The sequence below is a fragment of the Euleptes europaea genome, chromosome 6 (assembly GCF_029931775.1).
Source record: "Euleptes europaea isolate rEulEur1 chromosome 6, rEulEur1.hap1, whole genome shotgun sequence".
NCBI classification, from domain to species: domain Eukaryota; kingdom Metazoa; phylum Chordata; class Lepidosauria; order Squamata; family Sphaerodactylidae; genus Euleptes; species Euleptes europaea.
In genome coordinates this window covers 52480023-52500421 of record NC_079317.1, presented here as the reverse complement: position 1 = coordinate 52500421, position 20399 = coordinate 52480023, and the positions used below count along the sequence as shown (strand labels likewise).

At 42.3% G+C, this 20399-nt stretch overlaps 1 protein-coding gene across 1 annotated transcript in view; it reads left to right on the top strand.

The window, feature by feature from the left end:
- The first annotated feature begins 353 nt into the window (after positions 1-353).
- LOC130479493 (cytosolic phospholipase A2 epsilon-like) overlaps positions 354-20399 on the top strand; it is a 35053-nt gene continuing 15007 nt past the window's right edge. The window contains exons 1-5 of the mRNA XM_056851893.1: positions 354-524; positions 2812-2943; positions 12851-12914; positions 15195-15352; positions 17195-17278. Coding sequence (XP_056707871.1) covers positions 354-524; positions 2812-2943; positions 12851-12914; positions 15195-15352; positions 17195-17278 — 609 coding nt within the window. The remainder of the gene's footprint in view (positions 525-2811; positions 2944-12850; positions 12915-15194; positions 15353-17194; positions 17279-20399) is intronic.

The window sequence follows — 20399 nt, the reverse complement described above, 5'->3', positions numbered from 1 at the left end:
TGTTTGGAACTCCTCTTGTAAGTTCTCATTATTCCAAGCCTCTCTCTTCTATGTTGCCGTAGAAGCAGTGGTATCTAGATCATGGTTTCTATAACTGAGGCAACAAGGCTTACTCTACTGTATTAAGATTGTGATTCCTGCCCACTGTGACACCATGTAGACCTTTTATAGAGAGCTCTGTGGTGATGCAAAATAATTTTTATTATTCAGCTCAGACCATCAAGGCTTTCTGCACAGTGCCACCTAAAAGCTCTTGAGCATATTTACCTAACACTGCCCACACCATCTGGGTTCTCAAGACTACATGAACCCCACAGAATTAAATAATGTTCCAGATGCCCCAGTGTTAGAAGATGGCTCTTTATAAACAATCTTCTTCTTATACAGTTACCGAGTCCGATTGCTATGTGACTTTGTCACTGCCAACTGCTTCATCTGATAATGTCCGGACCGCAACTGTCCACAACACTAAAAATCCAGTGTGGAATCAGTCTTTCTGCTACAGGATTGACAGCCGTATAAAGGTAAGACCATGGATTCTATCTGCTTGGTGTCATGAACATATGAAACTGCCTTATACCGAATCAGACCGTTGGTCCATCAAAGTCAGCACTGTCTACTCTGAAAGACCTATGGCAGAAAACCTCTGTCATAGATAGCTCTAGAAATTATACGGTACTCTGGTTCCTGCTGGGCTGAGTATCTTATTATATGGAAAATACTTTTTATAATTATTAATCATTAATACTACTATCATTGAACCACAGCTAGGGGCTTAGTCAGCTGTATATCCTGCCTCTGCAGCCTCTAAGGAAATGACCCAAGCTCACTATCTCCTAGCTCATTATATGGAGTTTTGTGGTTTGCAGTGAACTCTAGTGATGCACCCAGAGTCAGAGTAGAAAGCACTGAGCTAGGTGTGTCCCACTACAATGCATTGTCATATATTTGTATCTTGTCTTCGTATTAACAAGTATGCACAGGACCAGCTTTCAATTTGGGATCAAGGCAGACTTTAACCTTGGGCTAAAACAGCATCCAAATTTTCAAATTCAAATACCTTTATTGGCATAATACAATTTGCAAAAACAGCGTCCAGAAAACACAGACAAATGTGTATAATGAAAACAAAGCCCTGAAATAGTCGTGGCATGACCGTGACGGAAAGAGGCCATTGTTGCAAAACTAAAGAAATTAAAGCCCCTGACTAGATTGGAATAGTTTCCAGATCAAAGGAACATTGACAATAATACTATTCCATCTGTGCTCAGTACTTGCCTAGTGAGTATAGATTTAACTGTAGATAGAACCTAGATTATCTGGTGTCTTGTAAAATAAATGGGCAATTGAAATTGGGGACAACATCTCCAGGAATGTGGTTGTAAATATACAATGGTACTACCCACAGTGGCCTCTTGCCACTGGGCATAAGCTGAGTGTACATTCACAGGATTGCAAAACAAGCTTCTGCAAGGTACAGACATAAACAACAGTTACAAGGTAAACCCCCACCACTTCATTTCCTGGTTGTCAGCATCACAAGTCTCTTTCCACCATAGCGAGTCAGCCACCCCTAGGTAAATTACTCCAACTTGCCACCAGCTCTTATCTTTCACTAAGATATTCATCAGGTGAAAGCAAGAGAGACATTCTTTTTGACCTCATCGTGCAACACTGGCTGCAGACTTCAAAGTTCATGACTCATAACAGAAACTGCATCCCATGTCCAGGTCACCCCAGGTCTGCAATTGGTCTTACAATGTTACAACGAAGATCCTATCCATGCAGGCTGGCTTCTGGCTGTTCAAAGCACTTGGTGTCCCTTCAAAGCCTTTGCCAAATCCCTGTACCCTTATGTGGCAAAGGTGCAGAAAGTAGATGAGCCAGCAGCCAGATAAAGGGAAGGTCCAGGTAGTGTTGCCAACTCTAGTTTGGAAAATTCCAGGAGGTTTGTGGGGTAGACCCTGGAGAGGTGGGTTTCGGTGAAGGGTCAATGGTGGAGAAAATAATGGCTCCTCAGCCCCTAAGAGATCTCAGCCCCCTAATGAAGATCTGATTCATTTCCTTTAAATGCAAAATATAGATGAGGATAAAATGGAGGAGAATGGAGGATAAAATTATGTAAATCACTTTGGGTCCCCATTGTGATGAAAGGTAGAGTATAAATGAAGCAAATGAAATAAAATATTTCAGGGCCATTTTATTTTTCTCTTATACCTAAGCAAATAGAAAATTTATATTCTTGCCTGCAGCTTTCCTTTTTCAGCCCATTCCTGAGCCTTGCAGTGGCCGGGAATGACGTGGCCGAGGTGCCACTGTGGCACCTCCAAAGAGGTTTCCTGGCTGCTGCAAGGCTACAAAGAAGGTATTTAAACTACAAAAAATAAAAAATTGGGGAAAGAGCCCCATTGAAAACAGCGATGCTGAGCCAAGAAAAACCTGGCGGAGCAACGCTGTTGCTGGAAGGGGCGTTCTCAGGCTGGAGGGCTTAGGAAGCTTACAGTCAGCTCTGTGCCAGGGAAGCCCCCGGGAAGCCTCCCCCATGCTGGCGCTGCACTTTTTTTCGGGATTTAGGTCTCGGAGAGACTGTGGCGTCAGAGGAGCCCCATGCAGCTCTGTGGCTCCCAGGCGCCAACGGAACTGCCCCCACTGTCAGCATAAGTGCTTCATATTTTTTGATAACAGAGCACTTACACTGGTGGTTGGGTCACACCACCTCCACTCTACTTTCAGCCCAATCCTCAGGAATGGGCTGTCAGAGTTCTCTGACTTTCAGAAATTTCTGTTACCCAAATATGTTTCTGTTACTAGAATGTTCTGCAACTAAAAATCTGTGATGAAGATACTTTCACCAGAGATGATGAGCTCTACACGGTTCTTTTTGATGTCGCTAAACTGCATCCGGGAAAAACTAGCCGCGTCGTCTTCAAATTGAATCCAAAGGTGAGTGGTGATATCCAAATGGGAAATATATGAGGAAACAAAGGCGTTCCTAGATTTGCCATGCTCTGGATTGTATTGGATTTCACCAATATGTGCTATCTATTGTACTAAAAAATCATGGTGTTAATTCTCAAGAGCCTTGGGAAGTATGCATTTAGGAGGGTTTGCAATCATTTATTTTTTTAAATAAAGCATAAAATGTATCTGCTGAGTTTCTACATGATAAATCTCAGAGCAACAAAGAGCCACATGGTTGCATGTTTCAGAGGGTGAATCTGCAGTAGAACAGCGAGATTCAGTAGCACGTTAGAGACCAGCAAGATTTTCGGGGTATGAGCTTTTGAGAGTCAAAGCTCCTCATTGTTAGGGTTGCCAACTGCCAGGTAGTAGCAGGAGATCTCCTGCTAATTCAACTGATCTCCAGCCGATAGAGATCAGTTCACCTAGAGAAAAATGGCCGCTTTGGCAATTGAAGTCTATGGCATTGAGGCCCTTCCCTTCCCCAAACCATGCCCTCCTCAGGTTCCTCCCCAAAAACCTCCCACCGGGCGAAGAGGGACCTAGCAACCCTACTCATTGTGGCAAAAAGAGCAGTATAAGTGATGTAAATAAAATAAAATATTTCAAGGCCATTCTCTTTTCCTCTTATACCTAAACAAATGGAAAATGTATATTCTGGCCTGCAGTTTCCTTGGGTTCTCTTAGACTCAAAATACAGACAAAGGAAGCTTTGACTCTTGAATGCTCATACCCCCAAAATTGTGTTGAGGTCTTTAAGGTGCTACTGGATTTGCATCTAATTGTTGCATGGAGCCCAGCACTCAGCTCTGAGCCACATATTTTTTGGGTTTGGGTTTAATAAACCAGATTTTTTTAAATTTTTCAAAAAGCCAAATTTATTATATTCAGCTTTTCAGATTTTTCAAAAATTTCTTGGGTTATTAAACCCAAACCTTAAAAATACCAAAAGAAAGCCGTATGGCCCTAGTTATTGCATTTGAAGTATATTTTAGCAACTCCCTTTCCCAATAATGACCTTTTAAAAGTCAAATCATGTTACTCCTGCAGATTGGACTGTAATGATGGTATCAAAAAGCCTTTTGTACACAGCAACAATGATCAGAAATTATTATTTGATCTTAAAGCAGTGTCCTGAGCAAACAGGCAATGTCTTGAGCAAACTGCTCGAAGTAAAATTTCTCTTCTGCTGTTGCATGGCAGGATCCGACACATGCATGGTATTTCTGGAAAATTTGATGTTTCTCTTTGCTGCCTTCAGAATCCCTTTTTCTCAAGAACAAATTTTTGAAACAGAAGGCAGCACTTAATGCAGACACAATTATGCCTTCAAACACTAATACACCATCTCATTTTTAAAAGAAATACTCCCCTCAACAAAAATACTAACAAGCAGTTTTTATGGTAAGCCTTCCACTTCCTTTTAAGCTTTCAACATATGAAGTTTCCATAGAAATAATGCACGGGAACAAACCCTAATAAGACAATCAGAAAGGGTCTTATACATCATATTCAATGTTGGCAGTGATCTGAAAATGGAAAAAGGAGTTGTAAAAAATTACAATGTTTATGCATCCGGTGATTAATAATGAGACAGAAGAATAAAGGACAAATGGCAAGAGATAAAATATTATTAACAGGTACCTGGAAAGAGATAGAAATATTGCATAGGATATCATTTTTCTCTCACTTTATTTCCAGACATGGGAAGAGTTGGAAATAGAATTCTCGTTACAGTACATGTGAGTATAACTTGATGCTACAGAGAATGTATAATTATTTTTAAAATTAATATATCACATTATAAAGAGAATATATACTGTGATAATATAGCACTTGTGGAGCCTCTTGTAAAATAAAAGGGAGAAACTAGAAATCTGAGGCCTGGAAGGGATTTGCAGAGGAACATTTGCAGTCTTGGACTTTTTATCTGTTTCAATTTAGGTGTGTGTGTGTGAAGAACACACCTGTTGAGTAGAGTGAGAATGTGATATCTAGACTGTGGGCCTGCTTGAAATTTCACACCTTTGTTGGGCAGCTGGTGTTTTTGGAGACTTTTTTGGCAAGTCTGTTGGCTTGAGGCAGAGGTGGGGTAGAACTGTCAAGCAACCAGAGCCAGAATGATGTGCAGCTGCTTTTCAGCAGAATGGTTGAGCCTGTGACTGCAGCTGGAAAAAATATGGTATCGTTCAAAATTTGGCAGGACTTTGGAAATTTAAAGTAAAATGATAATTTTAAAACTTCTCAGGAAAAAAGTGCACTGGGAACATAGAACCTCTAATAATGAGGTGAAGCTTTATTGTGCTCAAATAACCTGCTGTTTCCAAGATCAATGTATTTTTTAAAAAAAACTCAAAATGTAATAATGGGGCATGATGATGTCCTCATTCAAGGAAGGCAAAATGTGTAGGTGTGGAGTTACATGCAGCCTGCCTCTGAGCCAGTCTCAGCCTTTCTCTGTGCAGGCCTCACTGGGATGTCTGTTCCCTATGAGTCCTCAACCTGTAGCCTGAAAAGGTAGGCTGCTTTTACTATGCCCTTTTAAAGATCAAGCAAGCAGTATTGCTATTGCACTGGTTCCAGGCATTTCAAAATGTTCTAAAATTTAGAATTGGTAGAATATAAATGTGAGGTTTTCCAAGCTAATTCAAATATCTGCAGTAAATATTTATCAAAATCTGTTTCATCTGTATCTGGGACAGAAAAGCAGCATCTGAGCCCACTTTATGCTTCACCTGTGATATTAACACCTGAATCACACACACTCTTTCACTCTGTGTCTTGAAAATTGCTTCTAATATTACATTTCTCTTCTCATCTTTTAAGGATGTATGTAGGGAATTGGCCTAAAGATATTTAGAGGCATTATCTTTGAAATGTCAAAAAGAATGACAGCATAAATGCATAAATGGCAAAGCAAGTCCTAAGATCTTTGAGATACAAAGATGGTACTCTTCAAAAACCAACAATATTTTACTATGGGGGAAAGTATTCAACCTGGATTTATATCAGTATACATGATGATCTCACTTTTATCTGTTTCACTATATATACATGCAATGGGGAAGTATGATTGCCCACAGTTTCTCATCACTTGTACACCATGCAGTGAACCAACCATTTTTTCAGAGACATACACTGTGCTACTTTTTCCTATATGGAAATCATATTCATGAAGGAAAAGCACTGGAAATGGCTGGAAACATGCCTCAGATGCTTTTGAGATTTATGACTTGTATTCTTGGACATCTGCTCATACCTGTTTTTTTAAAAAACACCAGAAGAAAACAGTCAGCATTGTAGGGCCACTAAGCTCAGTTACATGGGATGTACAAAGAAATAACACTTAGATATTTCCAACTTTGTTGTTGGCTCACTCCTGAATCCTTGAGATGAAACAGCAAGTAGCTACTGACTAAAAAGCTGTTTCTCTTGCTGAATCACAGTGCTGCAAAATGCAAACAATTAAAATCCAAACAGCAGTAACATTAAAATGATTGAAAGCAGCAAAACTAAACAACCACAAGAAGCACAAAAGCAGCAAACACTGTTAAAACAATTAATCTAATAAAAAGCCTGGAAGAAAATATGCCTTAACGGCACTTAGTTTACATTTTTAAGTGCCGCTAAGTGCTATTTGAATAATACTAAGAAGGGTAATAATTGAGGCACCCCTAGAGAAGATGTCTTTTCCCAGTTGTCAACAAAAGGAAAGGGTACCAGGGATGCCAGCTTCCAGGAGGGATCTGGAGATCCCCCTGTATTACAGTTCATCTCCACACTACAGAAATCAGTTCCCCTGGAGAAAATGGATGCTTTGGAGGAAAGTATGGTATTGTACCCCACCGAGGTCCCTGTCCTCCCCAAGCTCCACTCCCAAATCTCCAGGAGTTTCCCATACTGGAGGTGGCAACCCTACCCCCTGCCAGTGGCTAAGGGGAACTTAGCAACCCTAATGGGCACCCAGAGGAGGACTTCTGAAAACTTGCTTTGGAAATTCCCTGGACATCTTTGTAAGATGGCAGCATAAATATTCAATTTACCAGTCAGTTAAAATGAACTTTGATGTAAACATTTACAAACACAGTAAAATCATTGCATGTTGTTGTATGTTGTGATGTCACCTGACATACATCATAATTGTGTATAGTATTCCCTTTGGTCAGTATAAGACCCGAGTCTCTGCTGTCAGTACCAAAGTCACAGTAGGTGAGCCACATGATGGCTCCTGATCATTTGCAGCAGCTGTAACAAGGCTGGTCCGCAGAATGCTCTTGCCATCAACAACTGAGTCAAGAAACCCTATACGTAGGCCAGGTCTGTTCAAGGGCGACAGCTGATGCCCCTGCAGGCAATGGTGGAGGAGGTGAGTTCTTTTTTATTTAGGTAGTTGATTGCTGTCTTTTGCACTTATGTAATATCCTGCTGTGTTTAATTAATGCTGATGATCTCTTTTTTTGCTACTAGGGCCCACAGAAACGGATATCGAGCAGCTCCTGCTGCAACCAACACTAACACTAACACTAGTTTTCTGACTTCAGCATCACGTTGGGCAAGTTGGTTTCGCAATATCCACATCCCCAGGCCTCCTGGCTTTTAATGAAGCACATAAGATATTAAATGGTACCTCACATTTCTAAAATGTCTAAATAATCTTTAAAGGCATGAAGCTGTCCTTTCCCTGATTTGGTGCTTTGAAGCTGCACCAGAACGTTAAGTGGTTCACTGAAACAGCAGGTAACAGGCGGCATGGAATGACTTCTTAACTTGTGTCATGTGAACGTTGCTGACCAAACTGGTTGTATGGTGGCTGCATTCTGTTGCTCAGATAAATGAAGGAACACTGTGGACTGAACCCATGGAGCTGGGACTTGTGGGAGTTGGATGCACTGAATGAACACTTTAGATCCACAAAGGTCCAGATGGATGCTAGACTCTATGAATGATTCCCTCTTAATTTCACATCTCACTTTTTTTCAGGCAGATTTGAATCTAAACACTTTAATGTATATCTAAATCAGCAACCAGAAGACTAACAATAAAGGGAAAACATACAGAAATCATGTAAATAAATGTATAAAAGATGCATAATTATATATATGTATATATATAAAGATGACTATAAAGAAAGGTTGAAATATTATTGTATGTGGTTTTTATTTAACTCAATAAATAGTCTAGTTTTAAAAATCTGCTTTAGCACTGGTACTGTTTTTCTTGTTTTCTTGCATTTTCATGCTTCCTTTGGGGTGAAGTTTAATTAATTTTGTCAACCTGACCATATAACTCCCCCCCCCCCCCAGCCCTTAAACCATTTCCAGCTTTACACTAAAGTGAAATAAATGCATTCGTTTTGGTGGAAATGCTCTGCATTCAAACCTCTGTATAAACAGGCAGAGTTAAAATCTCGTAGGACTCTCACATCTAAGGAAGCTGGTGAAATAACCAGGTGTTGGGGCCCAGTGTGACTTTGTCTGGAGCGTTTTGGGATATGTTTGCTATTTGTTGGAACAGCACTTAAAAACACTTCAGCTCTTTTGAAGGCTTACCTCCAGGTTTTTCTTACTGTAAATCAGAGGGAGATAGTGCAAAGCTAAACTGGTCTCTTGGAAAAGTGCTACAGGGTGGCAGTGAGGGAGGGCTGAACTCTCTCCTGCCACCACACAATGCTCTGGGCCAATTTGCCCCACACATAAGAAAAGCCATACTGGATCAGAACAAGGCTCATCAAGTCCAGCAGTGTGTTCGCACAGTGGCCAACCACGTGCCTCTAGGCAGCCCATAAACAAGATGACTGCAGCAGCATTATCCTGCCTGTGTTCTACAGCACCTAGTATAATAGGCATGCTCCTCTGAGACTGGAGAGAATAGGTATGCATCATGTCTAGTATCCATTTTTACTAGTAGCCATGGATAGCCCTATCATCCACGAACATGTCCACTCCCCTCTTAAAGCCTTCCAAATTGGCAGTCATCTCCACATCCTGAGGCAGGGAGTTCCACAATTTAACTATGCATTGTGTGAATAAATACTTTCCCCCTTTTCCTTCTCTCCTGTGAGATGTTGTCGGAGTTCAGGGAGGCACCTGGGGCAACAGGCAGCAAGCATAGTCCAAGGCACAGTTCAGTGTCAAAACACCAAGTACCAAAACAGAAAACAAATCCAGAAAGCAGAAGCCAGGTCACAGTCCAAGGTCAGGGGTAAATCCAAGAAAAAAGAAGTCCAAATCCAATACAAGGTCAAACACACAGAGGTCTAAGTTGCAAAACAACAGCAGGTGCACAAGGGTTGTGCACCGGTTGCTTCCAGCCTGGTTCACCCTTCTCTGGCTGCTTTTACCAGGGAAACCCTGATCAGGAGCAGGTGCAGCTCCTCAACCTGCTGGCTCATCCACAGAGAGGTGCCCCTCATCACTGGCTGAGCAGCCTTTGTGGCTGTCAGCCTTGATCCTGTGGTGACTCAAGCTCACAAGCAGAGGTTGACCAGTGCTGGGCTGCCAACTGAACGCTACGGTGTTGCTCCTGCGCCTCTCTCTGACCCCCCCTTCTTCGGCATTCCAAAGGCTCTGGTGACCCTGGAGGTGAGGCTGGCGGCCGCAGTGCTTCTGTTTCAGCCAGGGCTGGATCTTGGGGTGGGGGTCTGGGGGGGGGGCAAGTACCCTGGGCGCAAGGGACCCCCCCAGCATGGGCATGGAGAAGAGGACTGCCACAGTGGCACAGGCACAGCTGCCTGCCCACAGTCTGGCTGTTGTGCACACCGCTGCTCAGTATGTAGCCGCCCACCTGTCCTTGTCACCCGCACCGTGCCTACAGCAGCTGTGTGCAAGGCCAGGGGGTGGGCAAGCAGTGGCGGCATTGCGGCAGTTGCCCCTGGGGCCTCCAGTGCCTGGCTCCAGTGTGTGCAGCACACACCCTCCCTCCTGCCCTGGGCTCTCCTTTCCCCAGCTCTGTGCCTGGTTTCAGCCTCGGAACACGGGCTTTGAGACTGAAAGCATGGCGCGCTGACTTCAGCCTGAGACTCCCGTTCTGCACCAGACAGAGTCTCTACCTTGTCTGGTGGGTCTTCCTGCAGCCTCCAAGGGCTGGGGCCAGCTTCTTCCACCTCCTCCTCATCCCAAGAGGCATTGGCAGGCAGACTCACGTGACAAGTGTAAAATAAGAGATAGGTTGCAGGACCCCCAACCTCATATTGTGTGTATTGTAATCATATTATCTATATTGTGCAAGGAGACCCTTAATCTGTAGGTGGACTGTGGCTTTCAGGCAGTTGGAGTTTAAATTTAAACATGAGTTGGAGATCTCCCGCTATTACAACTGATCTCCAGATGACAGAGATCAGTTCACCTGGAGAAAATGGCTGCTTTGGAGGGTGGAATCCATGGCATTGAAGTCCCCCCTCCCCAAACCCCACCCTCCTCAGGTTCCACCCCCAAATATCCAGGTATTCCCCAGCCCTGAGTTGGCAACCCTATGTATAACAAAGCTGTTGCTTAATGCTGTTGTTGAGAAAGCATGAACCAGATGAAGAGAAGGAATAAACAAGATGGATGAAGTAAAAAGATAATACAAGGCCAAGGCATGTCCCCACAGAATTGAACTAGTTTGGACAGGAACATCCAGATCATGGGTACTCTAGGATTTCCCTTACTGCTGTGATATACAATTGGAGAAAGGATGATATACCAGGGAGACTAGGAGAAGTTGATTGACTGTTGCTAGCAAAGACATACTAGAGGTCCGTTTGAGATTGAGAGAGGAACAGGATTACTGTTGGCTGGTGTCCTCCTATGGGTTTTCAGATTGGATTTTTCTCTGTAACGCTGAATTTTGAGACACTATTTTTAGGCTGAGTGATATGAGGTAGGAAATTTACATTTTAAAATTTGAATTTTGGTGAGAGGAAGTAACCTCACAGGATGGGGAGGAGTTGGAGGAGCTGACATTTGACCTGCGTCTGGCACCACAGGATGTGATATCATCTTGCTGATATCCCTCCCCAAACTCCATCCTCTTCAGGCACTGAAGCCAAATTTCCAAGAATTTCCCAAGCTGAAATGGGCAACTCTATAAACAAGGAGGCCTAATGCACTGCTAATAGAGCCACAAAGAAAATTTTAAGCAGTTCTAAATGCAGAGACTATGTGGCAATATAATAAGCAACATAAAGCCCGTAGAACAGAACAATAAGTTTGGTAAGAAAAATGACCACCTGTGGGAAGTGAGAAAAAATATTCCAGACAAATTTAGCAACATCATGAGAGTGCACTTCACTTCAGATGCTTAAGAGGAGGCCACAAAACAATATATGCTGTGAATGGCCTCAGTAGCTATGGAAAACCACAGCTGGCTGAAGCCATGGATCCCAGTCCACACATAGAACCCTACTTTTCTGTGCGGATCTCACTTGCATAATGGGGACAACCTTTTCCTAGCATCCTCTTATTTTGGTTCTTCACTTTATTATAGAAAGCATACTATTAAGATTCTGAAAGCTTATTTGCGGCTGGAGAAAGCTACATTACCATTAGCTTCTACTTCCTCATTTTTGTACCTTAATATCCAGACATCTCACATGGCCTCACAAATTGACTACTCCACCTCAGTTGGTAGAACAGGAATACTAATTACAAGGCTTTGATGGTGAGATTACTACTGAATGATTTTGCATCTGAAAAATACCATAGAAAATATGAATAACTGATTTTGACATTTCCATTTTCCATTGTGTTTTTCAGCCCAGACTACTGTGAAAACATTGTTACAAATGGAGTACTGGTGGTAAGCATTATGTTTTTTGGGGAGCTTTCCTAAAATTACTGTCATACACAAATATATGTCATCTTGTTCTGCACTCAGTAGATTCCTGCTGTTGCTGCAACTGCCCAGAGGGACTAGGTGAAGGACCCATAATTTCCCCTCTGTTTCCTTTAGGTGTATGGCATTTGCTTGTGAAAGTGGTAAAAAAGCTGCAGCCAAGATGCTATTCTGTCCAATGGCTTCTTTTGCTTTTCATCACTGGCCTCAACCACTCTGTTTCTCCTCCTCCTCACAGTAAGATTGGGGCCCTTTAAATGCCCCCAAATCCCATCAGGAATCTCTGACACAGAAGGAAGTCACTGTCATAGATGACTTCGTCTTGTTGATTAGAAATGACCAGATTGACCAAAGAAATCATTTTAGAATGATGTGAGGCACTTAATGACATCTGGATTACACCATATTATGCTATGGGGATTTATGACTGTGTGAAAACTAATGTCAAACTCCATCGGGGAATTAGATATGACAAAGAGGTTGACAACACTGTAATAGTTCCATGATTCACCCTGAAGTATCAATTGTTAAAGATTTCTTTAACCAAACACTGCTATAGATGACTCCACACATTCGTTGGCCCCCAAACACTAGCCTAGGGAACAGTTGAGGCATCTACCAGTTCAGAAATGAGTTAGGGCTGCCTGGAGGTCTAATTTGTGTCATTGCCCAGAAGGACAGTGTGTACTCAGCCATCCCAATATTTTTGATGTTGTAACTGTTCTTTTCTGAGCTGCTGCCAATATGGAAATTATTGGTTTTCTTAGCTCATCCAAACCTTCCCTCCACATATGCCTGACTTTGGCAGAAAAGAATGTGAAGGAATTAAGGGTAATAGAAAAGAATGGCTGGGAGAGACCTTTTATGGGATCTGATGCTGTGATCCTGTGGAAAGAAAGGTGACGAGGCAGGAAAACTGAGGAAAGGTGGTGGTGGGATGAAGGAAGTTGAGGAAATTCAGTTGAGTCTGAATTTCACATATTAATTAAGAATACTTGGTCAGATCTTAGGCTGTGGTTTGTTAGTACTTGGATAAATGGATAATTGCCCTAATTATGTCCTATTATTCTTATAGGCACGTGAACTTTCTTGTGTGGAAATCAAAGTGAATACCAAGAAACTGAAGCGACTATACACAAGTGAGGTTGCGGCATCATTAACTGTGTATATATTGGTTTGGATGGATTCTTACCATAGAATTACAGGAAAGAAGTATAATCTTATCTAACATATGTTTGGCTCTTTTCTGGTTTCTACTTTTAAGTGTTTTAAGAGACTATATGCAGAGTTACATAGAATCATAGAGTTGAAAGGGGCCATACAGGTCATTTAGTCCAACCCCCGCTCAATGTAGGATCAACGTAAAACATCCATGACAAGTGTTTGTCCAGCCACTGCTTGAAGACTGCCAGTGAGGGTGAGAGCTCACCACCTTTCTAGGCAGCTGATTCCACTGCTGAACCACTCTTACTATAAAAATTTGTTCCTAATTTCCAGCTAGGGTTACCAACCTCCAGGTACTAGCTGGAGTTCTCCTTCTATTACAACTGATCTCCAGCTGATAGATATGAGATCTCCTGGAGAAAATGGCCGCTTTGGCAATTGGACTCTATGGCATTGAAGTCGCTTCCCTCTTCAAACTCAGCCCTCCTCAGGCTCCACCCCCAAAATCTCCAAGTATTTCCCAGCCAGAAGCTGGCAAACCTATGTCCAGCAGGTACCTTTCTGCCCACAATTTAAACCCATTATTTCAAGTCCCATCTTCTGCTGCCAACAGGAACACCTTCCTGCCCTCCTCTAAGTGACAGTGTTGAGGGGGAACATGATTGTTCTCTTTAAGTAGTGTATTGCCTCTCCAGTATGCATGCTTCTTATTTTTGTTATCTAGATGTAGAACTCTGCACTTGTCCTTGTTGAATTGCATCTGTTTTACATCCACCCACTTTCCCAGTGTGTTTAGATCTCATTGAATTCTATCTCTATCTTCTGGGGTGTTTGCTATTCCTCCCAATTTGGTGTTGTCTGCAAATTTTATGAGTAGTCCCTCCACCCCTCCCCATCCAGATCATTTATAAAAATATTGAAAAATACTGGGCCCAAAACCGAGCCCTGTGGCACCCCACTGATCACTTCCTCCAATCAGATGAAATACTATTAACAGCTACTCTTTGGGTGTGGTTCTCCAACCAGTTCCCTATCATATTTCACACACCTTTTATATTTATTTTCCCTGACCCATGGCTCAAGTGAGCCCAATCTTATCAGCCCTTGGAAGCTAAGCAGGGTCAGCCCTGGTTAGCACTTGGATAGGATACCACCAAGGAAGTCTAGGGTCGAAAACGCATGGTCGCTTTATCCTTCTTTAATCCCTGTTTTAGCCAGGATCGAACGCACATTAGGCAAAACGCATGTGTTCGATCCTGGCTGAAACAGGGATTAAAGGAGGATAAAGTGACCACGCGTTTTCGACCTAGGATTGCTATGTAGAGGCAGTAGGGTTGCCAGGTCCCTGTTCGCCACCGGCAGGAGATTTTTGGGGTGGAGCCTGAGGAGGGCGGGGTTTGGGGAGGGGAGGGACTTCAATGCCATACAGTTCACTTGCCAAAGCCATTTTTGTCCAGGTGATCTGATCTCTATCAGCGGAGATCAGTTGAATTAGCAGGAGATCTCCTGCTACTACCTGGCAGTTGGCAACCCTAAGAGGTAGGCAATGTAGAGGCAGGCAATGGCAGGCTCTTTGTCTCTTGCCTTGAAAACCCTGCAGGGTTACTTGACAGCACATTGTACCACCATTCATTATTCTGTAGTTACAGTAGATGTCCATGCCTGAGCACAAACTACAGCATGGTGTGAATGGTGGGTTTCTGTACTGCAGTTCAATAAAGGTGAAACGAACTGTTCCAAGTAATAATCACTGTGATAGGGAACATTCACTTAGTAATCAAAGCTGGTAATTGCAGTAAAAGGGTAGAAATTTAGATCAAGGGAACAGGTAATGTGTGCCCTGGCATTTTATGCTGCCTAAGTATATGGCTTTAGAACAGAACTATATGTTATAGGTGACACAGGGATGTGCCACAATGGTCACATCTCCTCCTTTCTCATATACTATGTAGAAACTCATACCTATATTGTTATATTATGCATTTCCTTGACTCTGCCAGTGATACCCAGTGATATGAAAGAGGAAAGATGGAATCCACAATGTAAGATCTTCTCAGAATATTGGAGGAGAGAGAGAGAGAGAGAATTTGATAAGGGAACTCAGATTTTAGTAGTATTTCCCTCACCTATTTTGTATAAATCCATTATGTTCCTGAGATTCTGTATAAACTGGGTTAGATTGGGTTGACTCACTAGATAGAATGGGTTGCCAAGTGAATTGATAGCTAACATTTCTGTTGTGCTTTGTTTAGAAGGTGATCTGATATTTGCAATCAAGGGTTCCTATGAAGGCATGCAGAAAATTCCACTGACTCCCGATTCGCATAACAGAAATCTCATTCGGTTTCATTGTATTAAGAATAATCAATCAAATTTGGAGGTCTCACTACCAAAGAAATGGGAGTGGTCAAAGGTATTGTTCTTCTCTTAGTGGTAAATATGTGCATCAAATGAAATATGTGCAACAAATGAATCAGATCTTTTGGTCCATCAAAGTCAGTATTGTCTACTTAGACTGGCAGTGGCTCTGCAGAGACACAGGCAAAGGACTTTCTGCCAGATACTTTAACTGGAGATGCCATGGATTGAACCTTAGAGTTATGCCCCCTCCCCAACAATATCCAGATTTTGTTTCCTTTTGATAGGAGAACACTGGGCACTAATGTCATTCTAATATTTGCTTTATTTACAACTAGAGCCCAAGGTGAGGCACAGACTTTCTTTCAGGGCAGCAGATCTGCTACTACAAATCAGATTCCCCAGAGAGTGATACTTTGTGCCCCAGGATGCTTCAACCTTCAGCCAAATCATAGCACTTTCTCTCTGCCTTTTCCAAACTTGAAACACACATACACAAATATACACAAACACAAATGAGAGACCTGCAAGGGTTTGCAGGGGTGGGAACCTCATTTGCTTTTTGCCTCCCCCTGGCAGTGCCTGCAGCCTCTCCCCTTTCTTAGTCTACCTCTCTTTTTTCTGTTTTCCTCCAGACAGCCTTTGCCTGCCTGCCTCTCTCAGCCATCCAACTTATTCTGTTCCCCTCCCACATCTTTAGCTTTCCCTTAGTACTATTTCTGCTTCTCCCCTCCCTTTTACATTTTTAATTAGTCTCTCTTCCTTTCCCCTGTGATGACATTAACTGAGGCTTGAAATCCTTTGCAATGTTGGCTGAAGGTTGCCTAGCAACTCCCAAACATCCATTGAGATCTTACACCATAATCTTGTGATATCTCAGTAGCATACTTTTCTTAAAGAAGCAGACACTCCTTCTATGAACTGGGGTTTTTCTAACGACCAATGTGTGTGTGTGTGTGTGTGTTTTACATTTCATGTTTTTCTGCAAACCTGGGGTTTTCCACAGACTTGTAGACTCCCTTATCTGTCCCGGGCCCATTGTGAGGATTTTTTAAAACCACATTCGATGGTCTGGTTTAGAATTACCTCAACTTTCTCTCCCCCACTATTTCCTGTTTCCTTTTCCTGAAAGGCCCCATAGCCTCTCTTCTTTTCCTGTCTCCTTCGCTCCTTCTCATCCACCAGAGAATCTACCTTTATATGACCCCTGTCTTCAGCTTTCTTTTCCCCCCCTGTCTTCAGCTTTTTTCCCTGTAGCTAGCTAGCTTTCTTTCTTTCTTTCTTTCTTTCTTTCTTTCTTTCTTTCTTTCTTTCTTTCTTTCTTCCTTTCTTCCTTTCTTCCTTTCTTCCTTTCTTCCTTTCTTCCTTCCTTCCTTCCTTCCTTCCTTCCTTCCTTCCTTCCTTCCTTCTGTACCATTGTGTGGTGCTGGCCACTGGACTGGGCTGAATTGTGTGGTGCTAGCCAGGCTGGGCCCAGCTGCACAATGAGGAAACTCTAAGGACTTGCAGGGGTACCTCACTTTCCCCTGTATCCCCCTCCCCACACATTCTCTTCTGCTGGCAGCCACCATATCTTCAGCTTTCCCTGTTCCCTGGCGCAAAAGGGCACACCGGCATCCAGAAATTGTACCTGGGACGTTTCCAGGGGCAAAGCTGATGTTAGCCTCCAAACCCCTTTTGACCCGGGAACCCCTGTTTATGCTGCAGCAGAGCTACACCAGCAAAACATCTGGTGTAGCCCCATGAAACTCCATGGAGGAGTTTCACAGGAATTTCATTTTAAAGCTTTTAATTCCTGTTTTTACTGGCAGGGAAGCCTCTCTAACCCCCACTCAGGAATGGGCTGCCCATGTTCAATCTCCATTTCTTCTTTTTATCTCCTTTAAAAAAAATTTAGCTGAAGGAGAATGCAGAAAGTCTTACCTCTGTTACTTTACCTTTGACTGAGGTTGCTGCACAAGGGAAAATATCAATAGAAGAGGTGAGTTCTTTGCCTTTGAGCACAGTATTTTGCATGTATTGGATTAAATTGACTGCCAGTGAAAGAATAATTGTTAAAAAAAGGATTTTTTTTTTTAAAAAATCAGGACATTATGGAAACAGGGTGTGTGTGCATTTACCATACCCCTTGTTTAATAGAATATATAATTATTTACTAAGACCATGTTTCTCTATCATGTGGATTATTCATTAGCCTGTGAGCTAAAAGCAGTGGCACATCCCTTATTATTATTCCCTAGGGGGAATGCATAACCTCAATGGCCCAGGCTAGCCAAATCTTGTCTCATCTCAGAAGCTAAACAAGGTTATTCCTGCATAGCATTTGGCTGGGCCAAGGATATCCAGGGTTGCTACACAGAGGCAGGCAAGGTTAAACCACCTCTGTTGTTTCTTACCTTGAAAACCCTATGAGGTTGCCATAAGTTGGTTGCAACTTGACAGCACTTTCCACCACCAGGAGGGGGAGTAATTCTCTATTTATAGTACAATCCTAAACCAAGTTACACCCTTATAACCCCATTAGCTTTAATGGACTTAGAAGGGTGTAATGCTGAAGATGGCACTGGTAGAACTCCACTTTTCTCCTTGATAGAAACCCAAAGGAGCTTACAAAAAACCCCGATTTATATAAACAACAATAAAAACAAGAAAAATACAATTAACAAGGAAACAAAGAAAAAACACACAAAACCAAGCCCTGTGTACATTCCTTCTATCTGGATGGTCGTCCTCTTCCACCAAGTGTGCAGCTTCAGGAGGGGCACACATGGAGTGGTGAGGGAGGTAGGGGACACTGCCTAGCCAGCCAGTTGAGCTGAATCAATGGGGATCAATGGGGTGACAGATGTCGCAGCCAGATCGCCCTCACATCCGAAGCTCTGTGTATGTTTTAAATCCAGTGACCAGCTCAACCAGGATAACATGTGTGACTGCAGACTGTAGGAGTATAGAGTAGGTATTTCCTGCCCTCCCCATCCTGCTGCAACCCACTAATGTCCTACCCGCCCCCACCCCAAGGAATCAGCAGACCCTTGGGAAAAGCATGGAGGACAGAAAGGACATCTGTAGTGGGATGGGAACCCTCCCAAATTGAAATGCTATTCTGTCAGAGGGGCTCTGTGGTTGAACGCAGACCAATATGTTTGATGTTTAACGTATTGTCTTCATTTTCAGGACAAAACTTTTCATTTGCATGCAAAGGCAAGAGACTGGTAAGATACTTCTTCCCCTTCTATATCAGTATTTTTAAGCTCAAGCAGTTCCCTTCTCAGAAATATGTGTTCGCTGAATCTCAAGCATTTTTGAATATTTTAAATCCAGAACCATGGTTTCTGGCCTTGTTTTCTACACCTAATTTCCTCTAAAAAGAATCAGATATGTTAGTTGTGACTTGAGCTGCGCTGAACCTATTCTCTGTATTTCAGGAACAGTTTGGCTGCATTTAAAAGTGCTCTACTCTTCTGAGAATTTCCAGCGATGTCTGTAAAAGTGTTTGCTGGTTAATTTGATTGTCCTTGATGGTATATCTCTCAGTTGACTTCATTGTCCCCCGTGATGCTCTTACCCACCCAGATCTGTCTGTCTGCATGGCACTGTTATCTTTTCCTGTTCACTATGCATTTTCTTATTAGCCCACATTATCCATGTGACTGATCCAGAAGCATTCCTGTCATACAAAACTGTTCTCAGTGATATCAACACAAAGACTAGTCTGATTTTTTTCCATTCAAAACTGTAATCAAAGTATGCAGAGTTATACATTCAGCTCCCTCCTTAGACCTTTTGTTTAAAATACCTCAGGTTGATGAAGTGACCCTACCAGTTACATTTATGCATGGGAGGTTTTGCTTTGGATTTTCCGCTCTCTAGATGCACATTGTCCCCATCCAAATTCTCAAAGTTCAACAATAAGTCCCCATGCAGGTGTTTTGAGAATCAGATGGGGAAAATGTGCATCTAGAGAGCGGCAAATCCAAGGCAAAGCCTCCCATGCATAAATGGCCCTTGTCTCCCTATATACAAATATTCCATAAGATAAATTTAGGAAAGAGTTCTTATCAGTTGGTTTCTTGCACAGTATAGTTGACAATTTGCTACCTTCCTTAACAGCCATGATATCTAAAAAATTAATCTTTTTTGTTTGCATAAAATTATAATTGTTAATTCTTATCCTGAATATTAAGCCATTCATGGAATGCCTAAAGCTGATCATGGCTACCCTTCCATAGCAAAAAACAAAACAAAACAAAAAACAAACAAAAAACAACAACTATATAGTGCCACCATATTTTGATGTAATTATTATGAGTGTTATTCAATGTGCATATAAAACATTCTTCAAAAGAACCCATATATGAATTTACTATCTCTGATGCCATGGAAATTCCCATGTCTATCCCTTTTATTTGCCAATGGAATTTTCCTGGCCCCTATGTCTCAGATGGAAGAACACTGGACTTATGCTGTATTTATGCTTGTCAATTTATTTACATATTTACAGTTTGTGGAGGAATGGCTTGGTCTCTTCAGCCAAACTAGTGCTATTTCTCATGCAGAATCAGTACAGGACACCAAAGTTCAAACAACTAAGAGCATACCAGGCTCTTTCTGCCCAGCCTCTGCATCCAAGACAGCCAGTTTACAACTATCTCCCCGTACCAGGTTCATACCTGTTTTTACAATGTTTAGTTTCTCAGAGCCTTGTACAATGTGATTGGACATCAGTCAAGCTTGGAGGAGTCCTTGTCAAGATGTCCCTTTAAAGAACTTGAGCTTGCTTTCATGAGTGCCTCCCATCTTGATTAAACTGGTATCTTAACAGGAATGGCCTTCCAATCAAATAATAGAAAGAAATTGCACTGGGTAGCAGTATTTGAGGCATGCATGTTTACTGCCCATCTCTTCCAGCACACCAGTCCAAAGTAAGGAGGGACTCTGATTGTGGATTGTGTTTATGAAGCCAATGTTGAGTCTGAACCATATATTTTAGGTATAAATTACACTTCTTGGCCCTGGGCAGACCCCAGTATCACCACTCCAAAATTCACCAGAAATGAAACAATGTTGCACAATAAAGTGCAATGCATGCATGCAAGTCCTGG